Raw genomic sequence first — 22996 nt, forward strand, 5'->3', positions numbered from 1 at the left:
GTGCCTCACCACCCTCATAAAAAAATCTCTTCCTTGTATCTAGTCTATATCTGCCATCTTTTAGTTTAAAACCATTACTCCTTCTCCTATTGCTACAGACCCTGCTAGAAAGTCTGTCCCCGTCTTTCTTATAAGCCCCCTTTAATTACTGAAAGGCCGCAGTAAGGTCTCCCCGGAGCCCTCTCTTCTCCAGGCTGAGCAACCCCAACTCTCTCAGCCTGTCTTCACAGGAGAGGTGCTCCAGCCTCTGATCACTTTTGTGGCCCCCCTCTGGACCGGCACCAGCAGGTCCGTGTCTTTCCTGTGCTGAGGACCACAGAGCTGAACACAGTACTGCAGGTGGGGTCTCACCAGAGCAGAGGGGCAGAGTCACCTCCCTCGACCTGCTGGCCACGCTTCTTTTTGGGTAGCCCAGCATACAGTTGGCTCTCTGGGCTGTGAGCACACATTGCTGGCTCATGTCTAGCTTCATCCCCCAGCCTGTATTGGTAGAGGGGGTTACCCTGACCCAGATGCAGGACCTTGTTGGACTTCATGAGGTTCACATGGGCCCACTTCTCAAGCTTGTCCAGTTCTCTCTGGATGGCATCCTATCCCTCAAGGCATGTCAGCAGCACCACTCAGCTTGGTGTCATCTGCAAACTTGCTGAGGGTGCACTTGATCCCCACTGTCTTAAGTCATTGATGAAGATATTAAACAGTACCTGAGGGACACCACTTGTCACCAGTCTCCATCTGGACATTGAGCCATTGACCGCTGCCCTCCAGATGTGACCATCCAACCAATTCCTCATCCACCAAACAGTCCATCCATCAAATCCCTAACTCTCCAATTTGGAGGGAAGGATATTGTGGGGGACCATGTCAAAGGCTTTACAGAGAGTCTAGCTAGATGACGTCCATAGCTCTTCCCTTGTCCACTGAAGTAATTGCTCCATTATAGAAGGCCACTAGATTGGTCAGGCAAGATGTGCCCTTGGTGAGGCCATGCTGGCTGCCTTGAATTGCTTCCCAGTCCTCCACATGCCTTATTACAGCTTCTAGGAGGATCTGTTCCATGATCTTCCCAGGCACAGAGGTGATGCTGACAGGTTGGTAGTTCCCAGGGTCCTCCTTTCTACGCTTTTTAAAAATGGTTGCAATGTTTCCCTTTTTCCACTCACCAGGGACTTTGCCTAATTCACCTAATTTGAATTATTGTCCTGTAAAATCAGTGTCGTAATGTATGAGTAAACTTATGCATAACCTGCATTAGGAACTGTCTTGCTGGTAGATGTCAGAACATACTTGTCAAAGAAAAACCACTGAAGAGAGTGTTTCAGGATAGCTTCTTGGGGATCAGTGTTAAGCCCAAGGAGTTCAACATCTTCATCAGTCATCTGGCAATAAAGTCAAAGTAAGCGTGATAAAATTTTGCAGATGAAACAAAAACTGGTGAAGTGTTAACTCACGCTGAGGTCAGAGCAGTCACAGGAAGCAAAGCAATGAGATTGCTTGACAAGACTGGTTCCTCCTAATGGGTACTTAAACACAGTTCGGTGCAAGATCCTGTATCAGCCTTACTCAAGCAGTGTGGGAACGTAAGTCTTGGGAAAGTAAGGATTTTGAAAAGGTGCTGGGATTACAGAAGATAAGCCATTCAGTATGTGTATCTCATTGTACAGCCACAGAGGGAAGGAGTAATTAAGTTATTGGAAGTAAAAGCAGAGGAACAGGGAGTTGAAGTTTGGGGACCAGGGAGGAGGAGAGCTACCTAGATTGTTGCACATATAGGAAGGATGTTCGCCTGAGGTCTGCTTTATTTTCAGTGTTGAAGAAAAGTTGGAAGTATGTTGAAAAAAAAGATAGAAAAGTTAAATTTGGGCTTGAAAAATGTGTGTGCTGAGGCACTCGCAGAGCACCTTACCTGAGGTTATCAGAAAAAACCCCAGGAAAATCACTTTATTAATAAATATATCCTTGTGGACAAGACACAAGGTGTTAAATGGCTGTTTAATCTAGCAGATGAAGGTGGGATGAGAACAGTTGCTTGGATTCTCAAGTTGCGTTACCTTGAAAATAGAAACCAGGCACGTGTACTTCAAGATCTTTTGGAGAAGCTCTCAGAAGAGGTAGCGGAGCCCCTGTCTCTTAAGGTTTTCAAATCCAGAGGGGTGGCAGCTTGAGAGCTTGCTTTCCTGAGAAGAGCTGGACCCAGTACACTGGAAGCAAAGGGAAGTTGCTCAGGAATCCACTCTCCAGGAGCCTGAGACATGATCTGATGGATTGACTGTGAGTCACTGACAGTGGCAGCAAGCACAGGTCTGAGCAGGGGCAGGCAAGCTGCTGTGAACGGCGGAGGAGGCAGGAGGTGGTGGCAGTGCGAAGCGGGTGCTGCCTGCCCTCTGTGTGCCTCTCCTTGCATGAGCTGTCTCTGTCTCCTGCAGCGCACCAGCCCGGAAGGTGGGATCCACCTCAATTGCCATTATTGCCACAATCTTTTCAGCGGGAAGCCAGAGATCCTAGACTGGCAGGTGAGGACTTTCCCCAGGGGGATGTTGAGCCCGGGTGAGGGCTGCAGGGCTCCTTCCTCTCATTGCTCAAAGCCGAGCTCCTGCGCCGGTGCTCTGCGTGCCTTAGCTGCAGAGATGTGCGTAGGGACCGTACGCTGAGTGCTGCGCTCCTGACGTTCAGCAGCATGTCAGAAGGGCAGGAGGAGACCATTCTGCCAAACCCCGTGCCAAGCTGGGGACTTGGTTACGCCCCGTAGTCTTGCTCTGGCTTCCCTGAGAAGCACTGGGGACCTCCTGCCAGCCTGGCTGACCCAGTGGCGGTCTCTTCGGCAGGACAAGGTGTATCAGTTCTGCTGCAAGGACTGCTGCGAGGACTTCAAGCGGCTGCGCGGGGTGGTGTCTCAGTGTGAGCACTGCAAGCAGGAGAAGCTGCTGCACGAGAAGATCCGCTTCTCTGGAGTGGAGAAGAACTTCTGCAGCGAAGGTACTTGGGGAAGGCACGGGAGAGGCAGAGCCCCCATGCCAGCCCATGCTGGGGGAGGAGAAGAGAGCATGGAGAGGAACAGAGGGGAGACTGTCTTAGCCAGGCCCTGGGGCGAGAGCCTTGCCATGCAGTGAAGGGAGGACTGTTGTGGGGATGGCTTGCTGTCCAGCCAGGCCCTAGGGCAAGATCTTTACCGTTCATTGTGTCCTTGGGGAGGGCTTTCTCACAGCTTTTCTCTCTCTGGGGGCTGGGGAGACAGCAGGTGGCAGCTCCGCTCCTCCTGTCATCATGCACTTCTACGCTCTTGCGTCTGGGCTGGCCTGACCTGGCCTTGCCCTGCCTGCTGGGTTCCTGCACACAGGAGGTTGGAGTCAGACTCTTCCTAGAAGCATGGAGGTGAGAGATGGCAAGTCCCCATGAGGTCCCATCTTATCCCAGCCCCAGGGGCCAGTGCTGGATTGTTCCCTACAGTGTGTTGCGTGTGCTCTGTTGTCTCCGCAGACCTGGATTCTGGTCATGTTTGGGTCAGGGAGGCCCCCAGTTCATCCTGGGAAGGTTTCACTCCTATTGTTTCTCCGCAGGGTGTGTGCTTCTTTACAAACAGGATTTCACCAAGAACCTGGGCCTGTGCTGCATCACCTGCACCTACTGTTCTCAGACCTGCCAGCGGGCGGTCACCGAGCAGCTGGAGGGCAGCACCTGGGACTTCTGTAGTGAAGACTGCAAAAGCAAATACTTGCTCTGGTACTTCAAGGTCAGTATTGGCACTGGCAGGTTGTGCTAAGTGCTGTGGTGGGCACGGCACCCAGATAAGTGGGCATTGCACTGAGGAAGTTCACACTGCTGGAGTCTGGCTGGCACTGCTGCGGAGAACCTGGCACTGCTGGAGTCCTGCCTGGCAATGACGGGACACTGCTACGGGGAAGCTCACGTAGCTGGAGTCCCCAGCTGATCCTGCCAGAGCACTGCACTGAGGAAGCTCACAGTGCTGGATCCGCGGCTAGTGCTGCTGTGAGAAGTTCGCACCGCTGGAGTCCCTGGCTGGCACTGGCAGGGCACTGCTGTGGGGAAGCTCACAGCACCTTGCTATGTGCACCTTTCAGTGGAGAGTTGTGTTGCACTCGGAGGGGGTGTGGTTAGTTACTCGTTGTTTCTCTCCTGCTGATGCGGGCTTTAGGCAGCTCGGTGCCATGCCTGCAAACGTCAGGGGAAGCTGCTGGAAACCATCCACTGGCGGGGGCAAATCAAACACTTCTGCAACCAGCAGTGTCTGCTGCGATTTTACAATCAACAGAACCAGCCCAACCTGGACACGCAGAAGGGGCCCGAGAGCCTGCTGAACAGTGAGTAGGAGGGAGGGAGGGGACCTGCATAGCTCAGTCTGAGAGACACAGGGAAGACTGAACAGTGAGGGGTGGAAGCTTCCTGCCCGGGACTGGATGAGACGCTAGGGAACAATCCTGCACTGGCCCTTGGGGGGGAAAGGATGGAGTGGGACCTAATGGGGCTTCTCCACCTCTAACGTCTATGGTTCTATGACACACAGGGCCCAGACGGGAGGAGCCGGTGCCAGCGTGCTGCCTGTAGCTCACACTCTTAGTGAGGATACTCGGGGATTTAACATCCTCATGTTGCCAGCGGAGAGCTCCATTTGCAGGGTTAGGGGACAGCATGGTTTGGCATGATAATCCACCTGCAGCCCCACACCACCTCCGAGCTGTGACCTTCTCAGATCTCATAAGCTAATCAGGATTGGGCCAGGTCAGTGCTTGGATGGGAAACATTCAAGGAAAACACAGGGTGCTGCAGGAAGTGGTGCTGGTGATGCTGTAGGTGGGCTCTCCTCAGCCAGAGCTGAACCTAGAACGATCTTGAGGGAGCGCTGAGCTGCTGGAGGCACTCTGTTCTTGCGATGTTAGATTGGAGTCCTACCACTTACCCAAAGATCGCTGCAGCTTTGGGGAGTTGCCAACCCCGTGTCCCGGATAACCCCATTCTACATCCGTGGAGTTCCACCTGGAGAGGAGATTTTCACTGCCTGTTGCCCCATTTCCTATCATTAACTTGAGCCAGTTGCTTATGGAAGATTGCAAAGTGCTTTGGGGTCCCTCAGGATGGAAGGTGCTCATAGTGACAGTGACAAGACATCGCTTGGCCCTTGGGACACTCACGTAGTCTCATTCTGCTTGGTCTTTCATAGGCTGCAATCTTCTAGGCAGTCTGTGTGATCTAGTTACAATGCCTGCAGCCTATGCTGGGACTCGCTTCGGTGCATCAAGCTGCGACAGATACCTGCATGACAGGCTCAGGGCTTTGCTGCCCTCCCTGGGATTTCATGAGGTGTAAAACCCTGACTAGGGTGCGCCAAGGAGGGGAAACAAAGACGAGGACCTTCCCGTGAGAGACCTCATCCTCTGTTTCCAGACTCTTCTTGGTTCCTCTCCTGGACAGCAGCGGGCTGGTTGCAAGACGGGGGGAAGCCCTGGATGTCCACGCTGCTTAGACAGCAAAGCACAGCTGCTCTGCCAGAAGCAGCAGGTTCCCCCAGCCGAGGGAGTCCCAATCTGCCGTCCAAAGAGCCGCGCTCCGTAGGCAGCTGGCTGAGGCAACAGCTCAAGCGGCACACTGGAGTGACCTGGATAAGGAACTGGTGGTTTCTGCTGGCGCTGGGGTGCCCAGGGGAGTCTGCTTGATGGGGCGCAGACTGTCCTGCTGCCTAGGGGAGGAAGAGGTGTTGAACCGGCTGGTTCCTGTAGCTTGCGAAGTGATTCCACAGCCCTAGCCCTGCTGTTCCATTCGTCCTCTGCTTTCAAGACATCTCGCTTGTGAGGGACCAGTAACTGCTTTTGGGACACAAGCACAGTGAGCAAGCTCTGCCTGCAGAGGGAAGCATGTCTCACGCCATTTGGCCATTGCTGCCTTGGAGCCATGGACTACAAGACAGAAGTACCTTCTCAACCACCAACAACCACGGGAGTCCAAGCCCCCGGCTCTGCCATGTCTCTGGAGGACCCCAAGAACTTTGCTGTTTGGCATGTTCACTGTGCCCATGGCTGCCTCTCTGTGCACCCAGTGAAGCAGAAGGCAGCCAAGGAAAAGCCGGTCAGCAGTGGTGGGTGCTCGGCTGAGCACAGGCTCCAGGCTGCCCCGGCAGCTGCCGTGCTTGGTGAACGCTGCTGGTGGCACCGGGCCCTCTGTGTGTGCTGGCACACCCACCCCCTGCCAGCTGCAGGATGGCTGTGGACATCCTTGTCCCAGGACTGTGGCAGGCTGCTCAGCTTGCAAAGGCAGGATGCTGGAGCTAGGGCCTGCCATGTGCTGACGCAGAGAGGTTTCCAGCCCAGCCTGCTGTGCAGGGAATTTCGGGAGGAGCAGCTTGTCAGTGTGTGGTGAGGAGCCGCTTCTGCTGAGCCAGGGTCTCCTGTAGACCTGGCAGCTGTGTTGCTAGCTCAGGGTCTGCCTGGATTTCAGGCCTATCTTGGACAGAGCTGCTGACTACTTGCTTCTTCTCTTGCAGCCAGTGGTTGCCTAAAACCATTCATTCATGTGACCCAGTGGCTGCTGCCAACCTGGTGATCCTGTGAGTGCTTGCTGACAATAAGTGGCCTTTCCTTTGCTGGGAACAGTCTGTGTAATGAGGGATGGAGGAGTTCCTGTCATGAAACTGTGCCCAAAGATTTCCAAGGGGAACTGGCTTTGCATGGGGCTGCCCAGCTGGAGAGGGTAGAGGGCCAGAAGTCACGGTTGGAGCAGGCAATACCTTGACAGCTCTTTGCTGGTGTCGGGATGAGAGTAAAGAACAAGCTGCAGCTTTCCTGGAAGCCTGGACATGTAACACATGGAGCTTTGTGGCAGGAGGATCTTGGTTTCCCTTAGTCCTAAATCATTGGACTGCGGAGCAGCCAACTTTGCTTTTGATTCTGCTGCAGCAGAAACTATTCATACTCCATGGCTTGTCTTTTCTCATGCAAGCCATTGACGTCTCCCGTCTAGACCTGCTGCCCATCCGTTTTGGGCTGGTCAGGGGGAGTTCTTGGACCTATTGAGACCATTGCAGATCCTATGGCTGAATGCTCAGCTGCAAACTAGGGAGCTTCCTCCAACTGGAACTTAGCTGTCCCCGCGTGGTGGTCAGCAAGCAGACCCTGCTGAGCTTCCAATTCCTCGCGAGCTCTCCTGTGTTTCCTTGGGGCAGAGGACATCTGCACAGTGCAAATGCCCATGTGTTGGACCTTGGGGAGCCTGGGGCCTTTCCTGAAGGGCCTGTCTTGTATGTAGGAGGTGCAAATGGACCCGCCACTCCCTTCAGGTGCTGAGACCTGCTGCTTTCCTTGCAGGTGTCTCCTTCATGCATGGCCCACGGTTAGTCAGTGCTGTAGAAGGCAGTTCTTTTTCCCAGCCACATGGGTAACCAGGGCTCACAGGAGACTTGGATGAAGGTGCTCTTTTAGCTCATCAGCTTTTGAGGTGGGTGCAAGTTCTCTGCAGAGCAAATGAGCTGGAATTATCCAAGCCAGGATGATACTGTCACCACCTGAGACTAGTGTCTGCCACATGTGCCTCTTCCCTGCAGGTGATTGCCTTTTTCCTTAGGGGAATCGACTTCGTTCCTAGGGCTGGGGCAAGCTGTCTCTCTGCTTTCTGGGATATCTTGTAACACTACTGCTAGCTCTGTCACCTTCTTCCTAGGGATCTCGAAGCACTTTGCCATGATATTTGTAGCAGGGAGATGGAGACACAGGGAGGGGCCATGGCTCGGTACAGCAAGCCAATAGGCAGAGCTGGGAATAGAGCCCTGGATTCCTCTCTCTACAAGGGGCTGGGATTTCTCCTGACCTGCTGTGATGGGGATGGGGTGGACTGCAAGGGAGGACAAAATGACATGGGAATAACTTGATTTTGGAGTTGTAGTGTCTTCTGAGCTGCTAGGGCTAGAGACTGTGGAAACACTTAACTGTTCCTGGAGTGGCCGGGAGCAGTTTCTGGGGAGCCTGTCCCTGCCCTCTGGCTGCTACCACCTCCAGTCCCAGCAGTGGGACCTGTTGGCCCAGAAGCTCTTGAACTCAGAGTCACTGCTTTCTCTTACAGGTCAGACGTCAGAGCCAAAACCACCTGCCCCTTCCTCACAGAAGGCGGAGACTAACATGGTAAGGCCCGTTGGAGGTAGGAGTTTGCAAAATAGCACAAATAGGCTGTCCCGAAAGAGAGGACAGATCTGCCGTTACCCAGGGAGATTTCATTCTTCTACAACCAATACATTTTAAGATGTCTGGGTAGCGGGAGCTGGTAAGAGCTGCTGGGGAGGGCAGCATCAGCATATCTCCTCAAGGGGGAAGAGTAACCATTCCCCAGGAATTGATGATGGGCTCCAGAACAGCCTGCCACTGTGGCACTGGCTCCTCTTTGCACGGTGCTTCCCTGTGCCTGGGCGTAGTCGCTGTCCCACTGTGTTCCTCGCTGCCCCACGGGGCCGGAGTGACCAGTGCCAGTCCCCGCTGGCTGCTGCAGAGATGCTGCCTGCCAGGAGCAGCTTGGCAGTCCTTCAGCCTTCAGCCAGGTCTGACCATGGGAGTGGTCGCATGTGTGCGTGGGTGTGTTGGGGACTGCCGAGCTCCAAGAGGTGCTTCGGGAGTCTCTCCACCTTCCCCATGGTGGGGAAGAGGTGCTGCTGCCTTAGGTGGACACCAACCTCCTGCTTTCTGCATTTCCTCAGCTGTCAGCAAAGACCTCCTCAGCCCAGATGTCTCCAGCTGCACCGCCTCCCCCACCCCCTCCAGTTCCAGCCACCCCTCGGAAAAACAAAGCTGCCATGTGTAAACCACTGATGCAGAACCGGGGTGTTTCCTGCAAGTTAGAAATGAAGTCCAAAGGATGTCAGACAGGTAGGAAAACAAGATCTAACTGCAGGATTACAGGAGCATTTTTGGAAAGGCAAGTGCACGTCCCTGCTCCGGACTAAATGTGACTCCAGCTTGAAATGCTGTACAGAGTGGCTGCGTGTTTGGCACCGTGCTGAGGAGTCTCAGGGCAGTGCAAGGCACACGTGGCAGGGCTGGAGGTAGGGAGCCCGTCTCCGTCACCAGCAAAAGGAGAGACACAGAGAGCACTGCAGCATGATTCCACCTCTTGTGGGACAACTCCTGTTCCTCTGGAGATCATCAGCTTGTCTGAGGGGCTGTCTGCTGAGCAGGTTCCCGTTAGGCACGTGTGCGTGGTCTCCAGCAAGGCCACTAGACCTCTCAGCAGGGCCACCTCTGGCTAAGGCAAGCCTCTCGTTGCAGGCCTGTTTGGCTTGCTGCTGCTCCAGCTCTGCCCATGAGTTACAGAAGCTGGCGGCTGGAAGGACCATGGTGCTGGATGGCTGGGGGCATGGCAGTGCGCAGCAGGGCTGGGTGGAGGAGCTGCTGGGAGCAAGCTCACTGATGTACTTTTGCTCTTGTCAGAGGCTGACTGGAAGCCCCAGGTGATTGTGTTGCCAATCCCCGTCCCGATCTTCGTGCCTGTGCCTATGCATATGTACTGCCAGAAAGTACCTGTGCCTTTCTCCATGCCTGTCCCGGTAAGCGACACACTCCACCCGCTTGTGTTCTCTTACTGTCTCAAACCTGCCTTGCTGCAGCCTCCTTGCTTCTTTGTTCGTCCTCTCCTGCCTCTGCTTGTACGTCAGTTTGGCTGAGTGTCAGTTTTCTGCCTGATGTGCTGCTGCTGACAGGTACCTGTGCCAATGTTCCTGCCCACCACGCTGGAGAGCACAGATAAGATTGTGGAGACCATTGAGGAGCTGAAGGTGAAGATCCCCTCCAATCCCCTGGAGGCTGACATCCTGGCCATGGCTGAGATGATTGCAGAGGCTGAGGAACTGGACAAGGCCTCCTCGGACCTGTGCGGTAGGTTCTGCCGTGGCTTGGTCTGGCCCAACAGCTGGGATCACATGGGGTTTGCCGGCTCTTGGAGGTAGAACCTCTGCCTGGATCACAGCTCTCCTAAAGCCTTTGAAAAGGGAGCAAGGAAGAGCAAGTCCTCAGGTTCTGCTGAGAAGGTACCGGGAGGGAAGAGCTGCAGCAGGGAGCAGTGTCTGCTACTGTCCCTTTTGGAGGTGCCAGTCTTGTGGCTCGTGCAGCACTGTTAGTTTATTCAGGTGGCTCTTCAGGCTGCAGAAGGCTAGCGGTCCTGATCTCGCAGGTCTTTTTGCTTGCAGGCTGCATTCCTCAAGCCCCATTGACTAGGGCTGTGGCTGGGGAGAGGATAAACATCCAGTATCTTGCTGTCCAGGGAAAGCTGGGCAGCACAGATGTCGTGGGGCTGCTCTGAGCACAGGACTATGCTGCAGGGAGCCTGACTTCGTTTTCCAGCTGTCCCAGGAAAAACAGACAAAAGACTTTCATGATAGTTGGGTTTATGATCTGCTTTTGCATTGCAGACCTGGTGAGCAACCAGAGTGCAGAGGGTCTCCTGGAGGACTGTGATCTGTTTGGACCGGCACGGGACGATGTGTTGGCTATGGCTGTCAAGATGGCAAATGTCCTCGATGAGCCGGGCCAGGACCTGGAGGCTGACTTCCCTAAGAGTAAGAGCAGGGTGAAGCAGGCACGCAGGGCTGCTGATGCTGCAGCAGGGTCCTCCTGCTGCCCTCGGCCAACCGTTGCCAGCAGCATTAAGAGCTGTGTGAACTTACCTCCCCATGCCCTCTGACTGACCATGCTTGAGGCCAGGAACTGAGTCTTGCAGATGACTGCTCACAGCAGGGGTGAGGACACCACCACTTTTGAAGGAGTGTGTGTTTGTCTAGACTAACTGACCTGTTGCGAACATAGGTCTGCAGAGAAGGGGGAGTGAGAAGCTGATTTTAACAGCACAAAGAGCAGGGCAGTGGCACTGGTGTGCTTATGGATGATGATTCCGTAGGATCCAGCGAGGTGAGAGAGAGACCTGGACAGGGCATGGCATCCTGGGAGACAGCTGAATTTCTGAGTGTCCGTTAGCAGGCAGGAGGTGGAAGAAGAGGCAGGGGACTTGCAGGAGCACAGCAGTGCTGAGGCAGCATGTTAGCAGCAAAGGACAGAGAACTGGCATGCCTGTGCCAGGCTGTCCCCAGTACTGGCCTGGCACAAGGGGATGAGGAATGTTCCTCGGGTGTAAAAAAAACAAAAACCAATCAAACAAACAACTGGCAGAGGGGAGAATGTGGGGCTCTGGTTAGTCTGAGAAGGCTTAGCATCATCTGCCAGAGCTGTATTTCCTTTGCTGGGCTGTGACTAAAATTTCATGCAAGGCCACGGTGGAGGGTGTGAAGAGTTGGGCTGTGTGTTCCTCCTTCATTGTGCTGTAAGAACCAGGCCAGCACGGGGGACAAGATGTGAAGTCTCAGCTGAGCCCTTCTGCCTGCGATTCCTTTCAGACCCCCTGGACATCAACCCCAGTGTGGACTTCCTCTTTGACTGTGGGCTGGTGGCACCAGATGAGGTGTCCACAGAGCAAGATCTGCCTCGTGCTGTCCGAAAGGTGAGCTCTCCGTGGGTACTGCCCGCTTAAAACTATTTGGGTTGGGAGCGGGAGCTGCCATCATGGGACATACGAGGTGAAATGTGCCAGTCTTGCGTGTGCTGGGGAGGTTGTGCCCTCTCCCTAGGCATGCCTGGCCTGTGGATCACTCCTTGAGTGAAAATACTTGCCTGTCACTTCAGAGGAGCTTTGAATGCTACAGGTTATGTGAGAGCTGGCCTCTTCTCTGCCTGTAGTCCTCATGATTAATGAGCCTTGTTGGCTTGGCTGTCCAGCAGAAGTGTGCCTGCTGGCATGGGCACAGGTACGCTGGGAGGGAGCTGACAGCAGGTGTGAGGGCTGGCCAGGACTCTTCCATCTGTCCCAGGTAGGTGCCCAGTCTCACAGTGCACCTCTCTGCAGGGGCAGAAGCGTCTGGTGCTCTCCGAAAGCTGTTCCCGGGACTCAGTGAGCAGCCAGCCCACCTGCACAGTGCTGAACTACTCATACGGTGTGAATGCCTGGAAGTCCTGGGTGCAAGCCAAGTATGCAGGGGGAGAGACCAGCAAGGGAGAGGAGCTACGCTTTGGCCGTAAGTGCTCTGGATGGGGTGGAGTGGCAGAAACCTCCCAAAAGCTGGGTCCCTGGGTGTTAAGGTGCTGCTGGCCTTGCAGGCTGTTGTCTGAGGCTACTGTACTTGTCTCCGCAGCCAAGCCCATGAGGATCAAAGAAGATATCTTGGCCTGCACAGCAGCTGAGCTCAACTATGGCCTGGCCCAGTTTGTTAAGGAGATAACACGGCCCAATGGGGAGCGCTACGAACCGGACAGCATCTATTACCTCTGCCTTGGCATCCAGCAGGTGAGGGAGGGCTTGCTGCCCTCAAGTCCTCCATAGCCAGACCTGGGGGTCAGATCTGGTGAGGGGAGCTTGCACCTTTTATTCTGCCTTCTGGGTACCCAGAGAGGCTCGCTGGGCGCTCCTTCAGTGCCTCACCCCAGGACAGCAACCCACCTGGTTTGGTCTTTGTTCCCAAGCCCAGTGAGTAGGGTGGCAGCTGTTCTCCAGCCTTGCACCCTTCTTGCACATCCTTGAGGAGGGCTGGCAGATCTCCCCAAATTCAGTCCCTTCTTCATCACTGAGTCTGTCTTGTTGTGTCCTGGCGTTTTCCTCACAGCTCTCAGAAGTGGCTGGTTTTGGGTGTCCATCCTGCAGCGCTGGCTGTACGAGGGGCGCTCTGCATGTGTGCCCTGGGCTTTCTGGGGAGGGTTTGCATTCCAGGTGCCGCTGTGTCTCTCTTGACTGTGTGTTCTGTCCTTTCTAGTACCTGCTCGAGAACAATCGTATGGTGAATATATTTACAGACCTTTACTACCTGACCTTCGTGCAGGAGCTGAACAAGTCCCTGAGTGGCTGGCAACCCACAATCTTACCAAATAGTACGTGTCTCCAAAGTACCTTCAGTCACCACATGTACCCAGTTTGTGCTTCTAGCCTTGGATCCTGTGGTCTGTTTGTGCTCCCCTAGCCTCAGCCCTCTTCCTTGGCATAGGCAGCACGGTCCCGCTGTGTCTGGGGGTCATACTGACCCATACCGACAGCATATGCCTCAGCAGCTTCTGTTGCCCAGAGTCGGAGCAGCTGGGAACAGAGCATGACAGCTTTGTGTCCTGAGACAGTTGGAACCTTTAAAACGTTTCACAGTGATGGCTCCACCCTTTGGCAAAGACGATACCAAGCTAGGAGGCATGCTGGCCCATGCCTTTGTGTTCCCAGCACAGGGGTGAGCCCTGCACAGTGTTAAGCATTGGACAGAGTTGCTGTGCTACTGCCTTGTGAGCAGACTAACTTAGAGCTCTGCAGGGGATTTGGCTTTTCATGATGCTGTGATCTGGGCTGCCTTCCCTGCTGTGTCTTGTCAGTGGTTAGTTCACAGATCCAGCCTCACCTCTGCATATTGGCTGTCCCAGGCAGAGGCATTTGGCTCCAGACCTGTGTGTCTGTCACAGCGGGAGCTGGCTGTGTCTGTCCTGCCTGCTGCTTTTCCTTTGTCTCACTGAATGTGGTGGAGCACTGACCTGGAGTTCACTTTGTGGCCATCTATAGGGATGAGCATTTAGGATTGATTTGGGTTCTGGCCCGTGGTTTGGCTGCGCTCTGGGATAGCTTGTGGCTGGGCAGAGCCAGCATCTAGCTCTGCTGATGGCTCTGGAGAAGTAACCTCGTGGAAAAGGGGATGTTGCAAAGCGTTGGTCTTTTGCAAGGAGTTTGCCTGGACAGGGTAAAGGGATTGCCACAAGGCCACCATTGATGTGACCTGGTTCTTCCTCTGTGCATTGCAGACACAGTTTTCTCACGTGTTGAGGAGGAGCACCTCTGGGAGTGCAAGCAGCTGGGCGTTTACTCACCCTTTGTGCTCCTCAACACCCTCATGTTCTTCAACACCAAGTTCTTTGGGCTGCAGACGGCGGAGGAGCACATGCAGCTCTCCTTCACCAATGTGGTGCGCCAGTCCCGCAAGTGCACCACGGCCCGTGGCATGACAAAGGTGGTGAGCATCCGCTACTACGCTCCTGCCAAGCAGAAAAAAGGCCGAGGTAGGGTCTGATGGAGCATCTCTTTGTCCCTCCCCCTGCCTCCCCCATCAGGTCCCAGCCGTGATCCTGCTCTCTCCCTCTCTGCAGATGGAGGCTCTGGAAAGCGGAAGCGTGAGGAGGAGGTACCAATGCTGGAGCAACGGGAGAACAGGATGAACCCACTCCGATGCCCAGTCAAGTTCTATGAGTTTTATCTCTCCAAATGGTGAGCCTTCCTCTGGAGAAGGAGCTTGTGCATTATGGGGCCACCTCTCAGTTTTGCTGGGACCCTGTGGAGTGGCTCCTGCTCTCCAAACATTTGTACAGGGGTGTGAAGCCTTGCCCAGTGTCTGTGCTGCTTGCATAGACTGTGGTTGAGAGAATGCTTCTCTCTGGCCCCTTCCACTACTCGCCTGTCTCCAGATAAGACAGCAGTGTGCAGTATGAGTCTTGGTACTTGGCTGGTTAGGGGGCTTTGGTCCTGAGCAAGGAGCTTCAGACTCAGTTTCTGTCCTCGTCCTGCTGAAGGCTGTGACAAGCCTTGAGCCCCACTTGATAACCATGAGAGCAGGCCAGGCAGGCTGAGCCTCTGGAGCTGATAGCCCAGGGCTCACCTTCCTCTCTCTTTACAGTCCTGAGAGTTTGCGGAACCGCAATGACGTCTTCTACCTGCAGCCCGAACGGTCGTGCATCGCCGAGTCCCCGCTCTGGTACTCTGTCATCCCCATGGACCGGAGCATGCTGGAGAGCATGCTGAACCGCATCCTGGCTGTGAGGGAGATCTATGAGGAGCACAGTCGGTTCAGTGGCCTGGAGGATGACATGGACTAAGAGCAAGGTGCTGCTGGGCTGGCTGCACTCCAGCCCTGGATGCCTCATTTCCCTGCCTCCGCTGCAGGGTGGGGGCCGTGCAGCGTGGGAGGGGATGGTGCTGTGGCAGTGCTGTCCCTTCATTGTTACCAGACTTGGACATCCCATCCTGCTCGTTACAGGCCTCTCCTATGTACGTGGCCCCTGCGCTCAGCCCTGCCTCCTGCCCCAGCTGCTGAGTGAGCCATCTTCCCTGGGCCTAGTCCCCACAGCACAGGGGTGGCAGAGCTCCTGGGGCAGCTCCCCTTGCCCCAGCCCTGTCCCCCGTACCCCTGGCCCTAACACTGCCCTCCTCTCCCCCTTGTCCTGGGGCAGGAACCGCACAATATGGCACAGTGCCATCTGGGACCAGCAGCCCCCAGGCTTTTAATTCCCCCTTCTTTTAGCATCCCCTTGCAATGGTGTGGGTGGTACAGCAGGAAGGGTAGCTCTGCTGCTGTCGCAAGAAGGTGTTTTCAAACCGGTGGCCCCACTGGCAGCTGAAGAGTTGTTGGGGCAGGGGGAGGGCTTGTTCCCAGGGGTGGGAGAGGTTTGGGCTGGCTGTGGGGAGTGGATGGAGCCAGCACTGGAATGTGGGGGCAGAGACCTGGCCTTGCCTGGGAACACCTGCCTCACATGCAGCTGGGCCACCTCCCTCAAATTTGTCAGTGTTTTCTTGAGTTGGTGGAAAACTGATGGAGACGGGTCTGTGCCAGCACTGCTCGCTCCCCTCTGTCCCCTGTCCTGGCGTAACCCCCCTCCCCGGTGCAAGGTGCCATCAGTGGGTCCCTCTGTTCTGGCCAGGGGCTCAGGCAGCAAGGAGCTCTGCCTGGCCTCCCCCTCCCTCCTCAAGCAGCAGCGGGGTGCCAGCACCCTGCCCGGGGCAAGCCTGGCTCTGGCTCTGCTGCTCCCTGCTGCCTCCTGCCCATCGTCGTGTTCTGGTCAGTTTTCCCGAGCTGTACATGGGTCTCCTGTTGAGCCTGTATATATTGTTCTGGGCCCTGGCCTGGGGCCATCTGTTCTCTGTGTCCATGTGGAGAGTGAGCCGCTCACCAGTCTTGTTGTAGTGATGCCAGGACGGTAGGACTAACCCTGTGTTTCTGGAAACCATTCATTTCAAATAAAGATGCAGAAAACTTTTGGCAGCCCCTGCTTTCGCCCCGAGGCAGTGGGATGCTGCAGGAGAGCACAGCCGCTGCCCCACTCGCTCCTGTCCCTCCCTGCCTGGGCTGTCTGCCTTGTCTGGCTCCCAGTGCGCTGCCCTCTCGGGAGTGCTGGGACCCCACACCCGCTGGTGCCCCCCTGGCGAGCCCTACCTGTCCCTTGCCCACAGAGCTGCAGCCCAGCCCAACCCAACCCCGCGGTGGCCCTGCCCTGGCCATGCAGTGTGCCCGTGAGACAGACCGGTTGGAGAGTGATGCCACAGAGCCTGCGGGCAGAGCAGGAGTCGAGTGAGGTGCAACGGGTATTTATTTACTCCCCCAGGGCTGACAAGCCCCTGCCCCAGCCCAGCCCTGCTCTCAGCCCTGCCGCTGCCAAGAGCACAGGGAGGGACCGAGCCTTGTCCTCGGGGCTGTGCCCATCTCTGCTGCTGGCCGTGGGGTCCGTGGCACAAGCCTGGCAGAGCCCGGAGATAGAACCACAACTGCGTGGCCACTCGTGCATCACCCATCCCTGAGCATCCGAGCAGTCCACGTTCACACTGCCAGGTCTGCTGCTCGTGCCTTCCTGTAGGGTCCACTGGCTACCCCCAGCCATGCACCAGCCTTCTTCAGGGGTGCCAGGCTGGGGGGGCGTCTCCCAGCAGCCATGGGGCTGGCATGGCCAGGCAGAGTGGCACGGGTGCCACGGGGCCCCACAGGGCCAGCAGGACTGGGCAGGATGCAGGATTTGGGGCTGGGCCCCTGCCGGCACTTGGTGAGACCCAGGTGGTAGATCTCCACCAGGTTGAGCAGCAGGGACGTGCAGGCCACCCCTAGCATGAAGAGGATGAAGATGGTCTTCTCGGTGGGCCGGGAGATGTAGCAGTTGACAGTGTTGGGGCAGGGCCAGCGGCTGCAGGTGTAGAGGGGCTTCAGCTGGAACCCATACAAGGCATACTGGCCCACAATGAAGCCCACTTCCAAGAGAGCCTTGAAGATGACATTGCAGATGTACGTCCTCAGGATGGCCCCCCGCATGCAGACCCGTCCCCGTGTGTCCCCCACAGGGAGCCGAGGCTGCCTCGAGCGCTGCCGCCTGGCCCCACTGCCAGCCCGTGCAGCCACTTGCTGCTGTGCCTTCTCCTCCAGATGCACCAGGTGCAGGATGTGGCCCAGGTACACGAGGCTGGGGGTAGAGACGAAGATGATCTGCAGGACCCAGAAGCGGAGGTGGGAGATAGGGAAGGTGCTGTCATAGCAGGCGTTCTGACAGCCAGGCTGCTGTGTGTCACAGGAGAAGCCAGACAGCTCGTCACCCCAGACCCGCTCAGCGGCCGCCCCCAGCACCAGGATGCGGAAGACGAAGAGGACAGTGAGCCAGACCTTCCCCACCACTGTGGAGTGCTCCTGGGCGTTCTCCAGCAGCCGCCCCAGCAGGCTCCAGTCCCCCATGGCACGCGCTGTGGTGCCCTGCAAGACAGTTGCCCTCCAGACACAGCCACCCCACACCCCCCAGAACGCCACCCCATCCCCCAGCTGGGCGGGCATGCAGGTTGTCCCCGGGGTGTCCCCACCCAGTGTCCGACGGGGCCCCCTAACCTGCCACAGGGAGGGAAGCGGGAGCAAAGACCTCCAGCAGAAAGCAGCCTTGCCACATTGGGAGCACCGTGGGGGACACCACAGTGGCGACCCAGCATGGGGACCCCTCACCGTTGGTGGGCACGTGGGGCAGAGCCCGGTGCTCCCGCGCCGTCAGGTCCCCTTGGCGGGGCGGGGTGGGATGCTGCGAGGCCCCTTCCTGGCTTGTCCCCAGCTTCTCAGTGGGGCGCAGAAAAAGGATCTGCCCGGCTCCGTCTGTCTGCCCACCCGATGGTGGGCACAGGGTTATTGGGGCATGAGGCGGCTGCGTGCCCCATTGGCTTTCATTGTGACTGGCAGACGAAACAGCCACTGGGGAAACCTTTTCCCTCTATTTTTGGTCTGGGCACTTTTCTAAATATATTCGGGGCTGCAGGGGCTGGTGCTGGGGGAGCGCAAGCCCTTGGACTCTGCTCAATGCCACCCAGGGGTCACCGCTCCTGCATGCCAGCTGCCAGGGCACAGTGGCCATGGCCCCAGCGCAGCCTGGGCACTGCAGCCCCCACAGCCCCTGGTAGCACCCACCTGGACTAGGGTGCAGGGGGAGGCACCCCACACGGACACCCCAGCCCCCAGCATGTCCTGGCCAGAGCAGAAAGGAGGGAGGCAGCGCCTGAGAACGGAGATTTAATGGCCCGAGATGCCCTTCTGGCTGTCCGGTAGGGCTGGACCGGCGCCTGGGGGATGCTCTCCATAGGGCAGGGACAGCACAGGGCTGTGGGGCGGGGGCGAGGGCTGACCCCCCAGTGGCTCTAGCCCTAGCAGGCAGAGCAGCGGTCGCCCTTCTCCTGCAGCCCGGGGTTGCGGCGCAGCATGTCCTTGAGGGAGCCGTCCTGCTCCGTCAGCAGCTGGTTGATCTCATTCTGCTTGTACTCAGAGGAGAGCTTGTGCCCATAGAAGGAACTCTTCCCCGACGAGGGGTTGGAGTGGTGCTGGCCTCGGCGGGCACACGCCCGCACCACCAGGTAGACCAGCTCCGCCATGTTGAGGATGATGCAGATGCCGGAGGTGACCAGCATGAAGACGGTGAAGATGGTCTTCTCGGTCGGCCGGGAGATGAAGCAGTCGACAGTGTTGGGGCAGGGGTAAGCCTCACACTTGACAAGCCTCACCATCTGGTAGCCCGGGTAGAGCATGTAGAAGATGTACATGAACACGGCCTCAAAGAGTAGCCTGAAGACCACGCTGCAGACATACGTCCACCACAACGAACCTGATATGCGCATCTTGTGCTTCTTCACCTCTTCCATGTGCTTGGGGTCTGCGTGCCCTGTCAGCACCAGCAGCTTCTTCTCCTGGTGCTGCTGGTAGGCCACATGCATGGCCACGAGGAGGGCTGGTGTGGTGACGAGGATGAGCTGCAGGGACCACAGACGGACGTGGGAGATGGGGAAGAAGTGGTCATAGCAGACACTGTTGCAGCCAGGCTGCTGGGTGTTGCAGGTGAAAGCGGATTTCTCATCGCCCCAGACGCTCTCAGCTGCCACCACCAGCACCATTATCCTGAAGATGAAGATGACAGAGAGCCAGATGCGCCCGATGGCGGTGGAGTGGCGGTTCACCCCGCTCAGCACCGTGTAGAGGCCGGCCCAGTTCATCGTTCCTCACGTCTGCAGGAGCGATCAACGAGAGATGGTGTTATGAGCGGGACGGGCCCTTGGCTGAGAGCCACCACATCCTGGCCCTGGTGGCAGCAGCAGGAGGGACCCAGGAGCAACTGGCCGCCACAGCCCTGGTAGGTGGACAGCAGGATGGATGGATGGCAGGAAGGCAGCATGGCTCCTGCTGCTGACATGGCTCAGGGCAGCGTTTTGGCAGGAGCAGACAGGAGACCCCGCAGTGCCAGCTGCTCCTGCCCTACTGCCCCACACTGCCACGGGGATCCTGATCCACAGCCGCACAGGCAATGGGGTGAAGCTCTCACACTTCCCCAGGGACCCCCCGATCAGCACCCAGCGCTGAGCCCTCTGGCTAGGGATTGACCCAAAGAAGCTCCATGGACTCCTCTACACCAGCACCTCACTGCCCTCGTCCCCCCATTCCCCGCAGGAGTGGGGCCAGGGAGCCCCAAGCTGGGGTGACCCCCTGTGCAGCCATGCATTGCCACCCTCCTAGAGCTGTCCCTGCATGGTGGTCCCTGCACACCCAGCATAGACCCCCCCACCCCACTGGGGCCACCCACCGGCACTGGGCAGCCCCAGGAGCTGCTTCCCACCCCAGGCACGAGGCTGGGGGACTGGGACCTGCTCTCCGGCTGCCCCTGGTGTGGAGGGTCCCGGCAGCACATACCTGCCGGTGAGGAAGGGTCCTCGTGAGCTGCCCCCAATGGCCCCTCTAACGTCTCATGTCTCCTGCAGGAGAGCTCTGCTCTGCCTGCCCTTGTCTCTATCCACCACTGCCCTGCGCTGGAAGTCATATGCTGCTTTATAAACTATTTGCATACAATGGGGCCTTTATCGGCCCCTGAACAACACACTTTAGCATTCAGATCCAACGCCCTGACTTCCGCCCACCCCGGCCAAACAAAGTGCCTGTGTGCTGCACTCCCGCTGCTCGGCCCTGCACCCGCTCCCACCTCACCCCGCGCCGACCGTGGCCACAGCCCCCCCCCGACCGCCAGCCACCCGGTGCTTGTCGCTCTGCCTGGTGGGACCCGCGCCGCAGGCATCACCAGGCTGGACAGCCATGTGGGGTGCCTGGGAGTCCCTTCCCCAGGCCGCATGGCAGAGCCCAGCTGTGTGCCCATCCCGCATGGATGGCACTGGGTGCCGTGACCGGAGTTGGGGTCTGCTGCTCCCCAGCATGGCAGTCAGCAGTCCGTGGGACCCGTGGGGCTGGGCGCGCTGGGTTTAGCCCCCATGAGTCCTGCCGTGCCCTCAAGTCTCTGCTGCGGGGGGGTGGTGCCAGCGGCGATGGCAGCGAAGGCACTGGAGCTGCCCTGCGCGTGCTTTGTCCAGTTGGGAACGTACGGAAGAGCCTGCCGGGGTGACACTGTGCGCTAACGAGGGCTGTGCTCAGTGCCCAGAGCCACGTACCACGGGAGCTGTGCTCCTCTCCTGGAACAGAGGGCCACTGACACTGCCGCACAGTCAGTGGGACACGCTGGTGGGGGCAACAGCCCCTGTGCTTGCAGGCCCCCTGTGCCCGTGTCACACAGGGCTGGTGTCCCAGCCACACCGTTGTGCTGTGCCCCAACCCTGCTGGCTGGGTAACATGTCCCTCAGGTTTTGTCCCCAATCTCAGATGGGGAGCAGTACACCCAGCAAAACCTACCAGCTGGGGGCCCGCAGGGTGGTGGGCACAATGCCATCCCAAACGCCACCTCCACCCCTTAGCCCAGGGTGCAAGTGCCCGGAGCCGCGCAAACAGTGCTGGGCAAAGGCTCTTCAGTGAAGCCACAGGGAGGGCAGCTGGTGCCCAGACCACGCTCTGCTCCTTGTCCCGTTTCCCCCCCCTTGGGGCCAGCAGCCCTGACTCTACCCTCCCTGGCCCACGGCTGAGCCCTTTTGTAGCCCCCACTCTGGACCCCCTAGTGCCCCCCAGCCAGGGGACAGGTGACCACCCCCACAGCAGTGCCATGCACACCAGGCTCTCACCTCAGCGCCGGGACAGGCAAAGTTCTTGGGCAGCACAGTGGCCTCAGCCTCCAGCACAGCACCCTGGACTTTATACTGCCCTCCGGCACGTTACCCGCCCCCTCCCAAACAGCCTCACTCCTTCCAGGACTTGCTCCCTACCAGGTAAACATTGCAGGTATGCCCAGCCCACACTTACAGCGCTGAGGCACCCACCAGCACCCACTGCCGCAGCTGAGCATCCCTTGGGGACAGCCCAGGGGCCACCACAGCACTGAGGCAGGGCCGGTCCCCCAGGATGGTCCCTATGGGAGCTCTGTGGTCCCCCTGGCCACGTCCCCCTGCTGCGAGCATCCTCCCCGCCAGGACCCCTGCAAGCCAGGCACATGCACTGTGGTGGGACCCCGCTCTCCATCCCGGGGGACAGCTCTGGGCACCCTTAGCACCCAAAGCACCTTGATCCGCTGCTGCAGGCTGCCAGCTGGTCCCTGGGGAGCCACGAACACCCAGATTTAATGTGTAAAAGTGCAGCCGGGGCAGGCAAACAGCCTGTCAACGATTAACCCGGCTAACGGCCCGCTCCAAGGTCTCGCCGCCCAGTACCCGGTGCGGTGTCGCGGTGCGCCGGGACATGGCGACCCTACCCCGCGTCTTGGGGCCCCGGGGCGGGGGGCGGGTGGGTTGGGGGTGCTGCAGGACCTCGCGCATCACCCCCTGCGTGAGGCTGGCAGCGGTGCCACTGCCCCTGCATGGGGGTGGCAGGGTGGCAATGCGGGACGGCGGGGGGATTCCCCCGCAGCGTGGTGGGGGCGGTGGGCAGCGAGGGGCCGGGGGTGGCCCGGGGGTGCGGGGCGGGTGGGGCCGGCCCGGGGCCGCAATCACGGCGCGCGATAAGCCGCCCGCTGAGTCAGCAGCGCCCGGCGGGGAGCGGGAGCGGCCGCAGCCGCCGGCACCGCCCCGGCCACGCACCCGGGGACCGCGACGTGCCGCGGGACCGAGAGGGCCCTGCCCGGAGCGGGGTGCGGGGGGTGCGGGCAGACGGGGAGCACTGTAGGGTGTCGGGGGGCAGACTAAGGGGGATCAAGCTGAGCGGGGGGAGCTGGGGGGTCCCGGGGGGCGGGGCCGGAGTGGCGTGCGGGCTAGGTTAAGTGGGGGGAAGCGCTGGGGGGGCTGCAGGGGTTAGTCTGTGGGGGGCACTGGGAGCCAGGCGGGGATCAGGGGGTGCTGCCGGTGGCAGCACAGGAGTGGTCGCTGCGCCCGGCCGCGGCGGCAGGTGGCGCTGCGGGGCCGGGCCGGGGGCGGCGGGGCTCGGCGGCACCCGGCGGGGCTCGGCTGGTGGGAACCCACCTAAAAGTATAATTAAATAAATAAAACAACCAGGAAGGAGGGAGGAGGAACGCGGGGCGTTGCTGCCCAGCCCGGTGCCCGACCGGTGTCCCCAGCGGGAGCGGTGGGAGGGCCGGGGGCTGGGCGGCAGTGCTGCGCAGGCCAGGGGCGGGGGGCGCGGGGCAGCCGCCGCCGCTTCCCGCCGTGAGAGAGCTGCCCCGTGCATGACCACGCGGACCAGAAACGGGCTCCTTGTTAATGACGTTAATTGTGAGGTTAGTTGGGTGTCCGGAGCTGCAGTGAGGAGCTCGAGGACGTGGGCACGTCGAGCGCAGACGAGCTGATGAGAAGGGCAGGGCTGAGCCAACATCCGGATGGGGGGGGGGGGGGGGGGGGGGAGTGTGACGCAGCGGCTGGCACCTTGCTGGGGTCG

General features: G+C 58.5%; 3 protein-coding genes across 4 annotated transcripts in view; 1 reads left to right on the forward strand and 2 right to left on the reverse strand.

Annotated features, from left to right (window-relative positions):
• Positions 1-16022, forward strand: part of ZMYM3 (zinc finger MYM-type containing 3) — a 33347-nt gene extending 17325 nt beyond the window's left edge. The window contains 16 exon segments of the mRNA XM_040614599.1: positions 2427-2513; positions 2826-2976; positions 3558-3730; positions 4154-4319; positions 8065-8123; positions 8690-8858; positions 9420-9535; positions 9689-9863; positions 10397-10543; positions 11375-11478; positions 11881-12049; positions 12167-12318; positions 12782-12896; positions 13800-14054; positions 14142-14259; positions 14666-16022. Of these exon segments, the coding sequence (XP_040470533.1) occupies positions 2427-2513; positions 2826-2976; positions 3558-3730; positions 4154-4319; positions 8065-8123; positions 8690-8858; positions 9420-9535; positions 9689-9863; positions 10397-10543; positions 11375-11478; positions 11881-12049; positions 12167-12318; positions 12782-12896; positions 13800-14054; positions 14142-14259; positions 14666-14864 (2355 nt within the window). The 3' untranslated portion in view covers positions 14865-16022.
• A 312-nt stretch (positions 16023-16334) lies between these two features.
• LOC121097523 (gap junction alpha-3 protein-like) lies at positions 16335-18168 on the reverse strand. The gene has a single exon (XM_040614600.1). The coding sequence runs from the start codon at positions 17570-17572 to the stop codon at positions 16580-16582; it is 993 nt and encodes a 330-aa protein (XP_040470534.1). The 5' UTR covers positions 17573-18168; the 3' UTR covers positions 16335-16579.
• A 106-nt stretch (positions 18169-18274) lies between these two features.
• On the reverse strand, positions 18275-21520 carry GJB1 (gap junction protein beta 1). 2 transcript variants are annotated; one of them, XM_040614602.1, is made up of 3 exons: positions 21259-21520; positions 19952-20067; positions 18275-19272 (listed from the first exon to the last, which is right to left on the reverse strand). In XM_040614602.1, exon 3 carries the CDS (start codon positions 19258-19260, stop codon positions 18421-18423), a length of 840 nt encoding a protein of 279 aa, XP_040470536.1. In that variant the 5' UTR covers positions 19261-19272; positions 19952-20067; positions 21259-21520; the 3' UTR covers positions 18275-18420. The 2 variants fall into 2 exon arrangements, with proteins under 2 accessions (XP_040470536.1, XP_040470535.1); XM_040614601.1 differs by lacking the exon at positions 19952-20067 and having other exon boundaries at positions 21259-21516.
• Between the last annotated feature and the right edge of the window lie 1476 nt (positions 21521-22996).

Source organism: Falco naumanni, chromosome 14 (genome assembly GCF_017639655.2).
Source record: "Falco naumanni isolate bFalNau1 chromosome 14, bFalNau1.pat, whole genome shotgun sequence".
In the NCBI taxonomy this organism is placed as follows: domain Eukaryota; kingdom Metazoa; phylum Chordata; class Aves; order Falconiformes; family Falconidae; genus Falco; species Falco naumanni.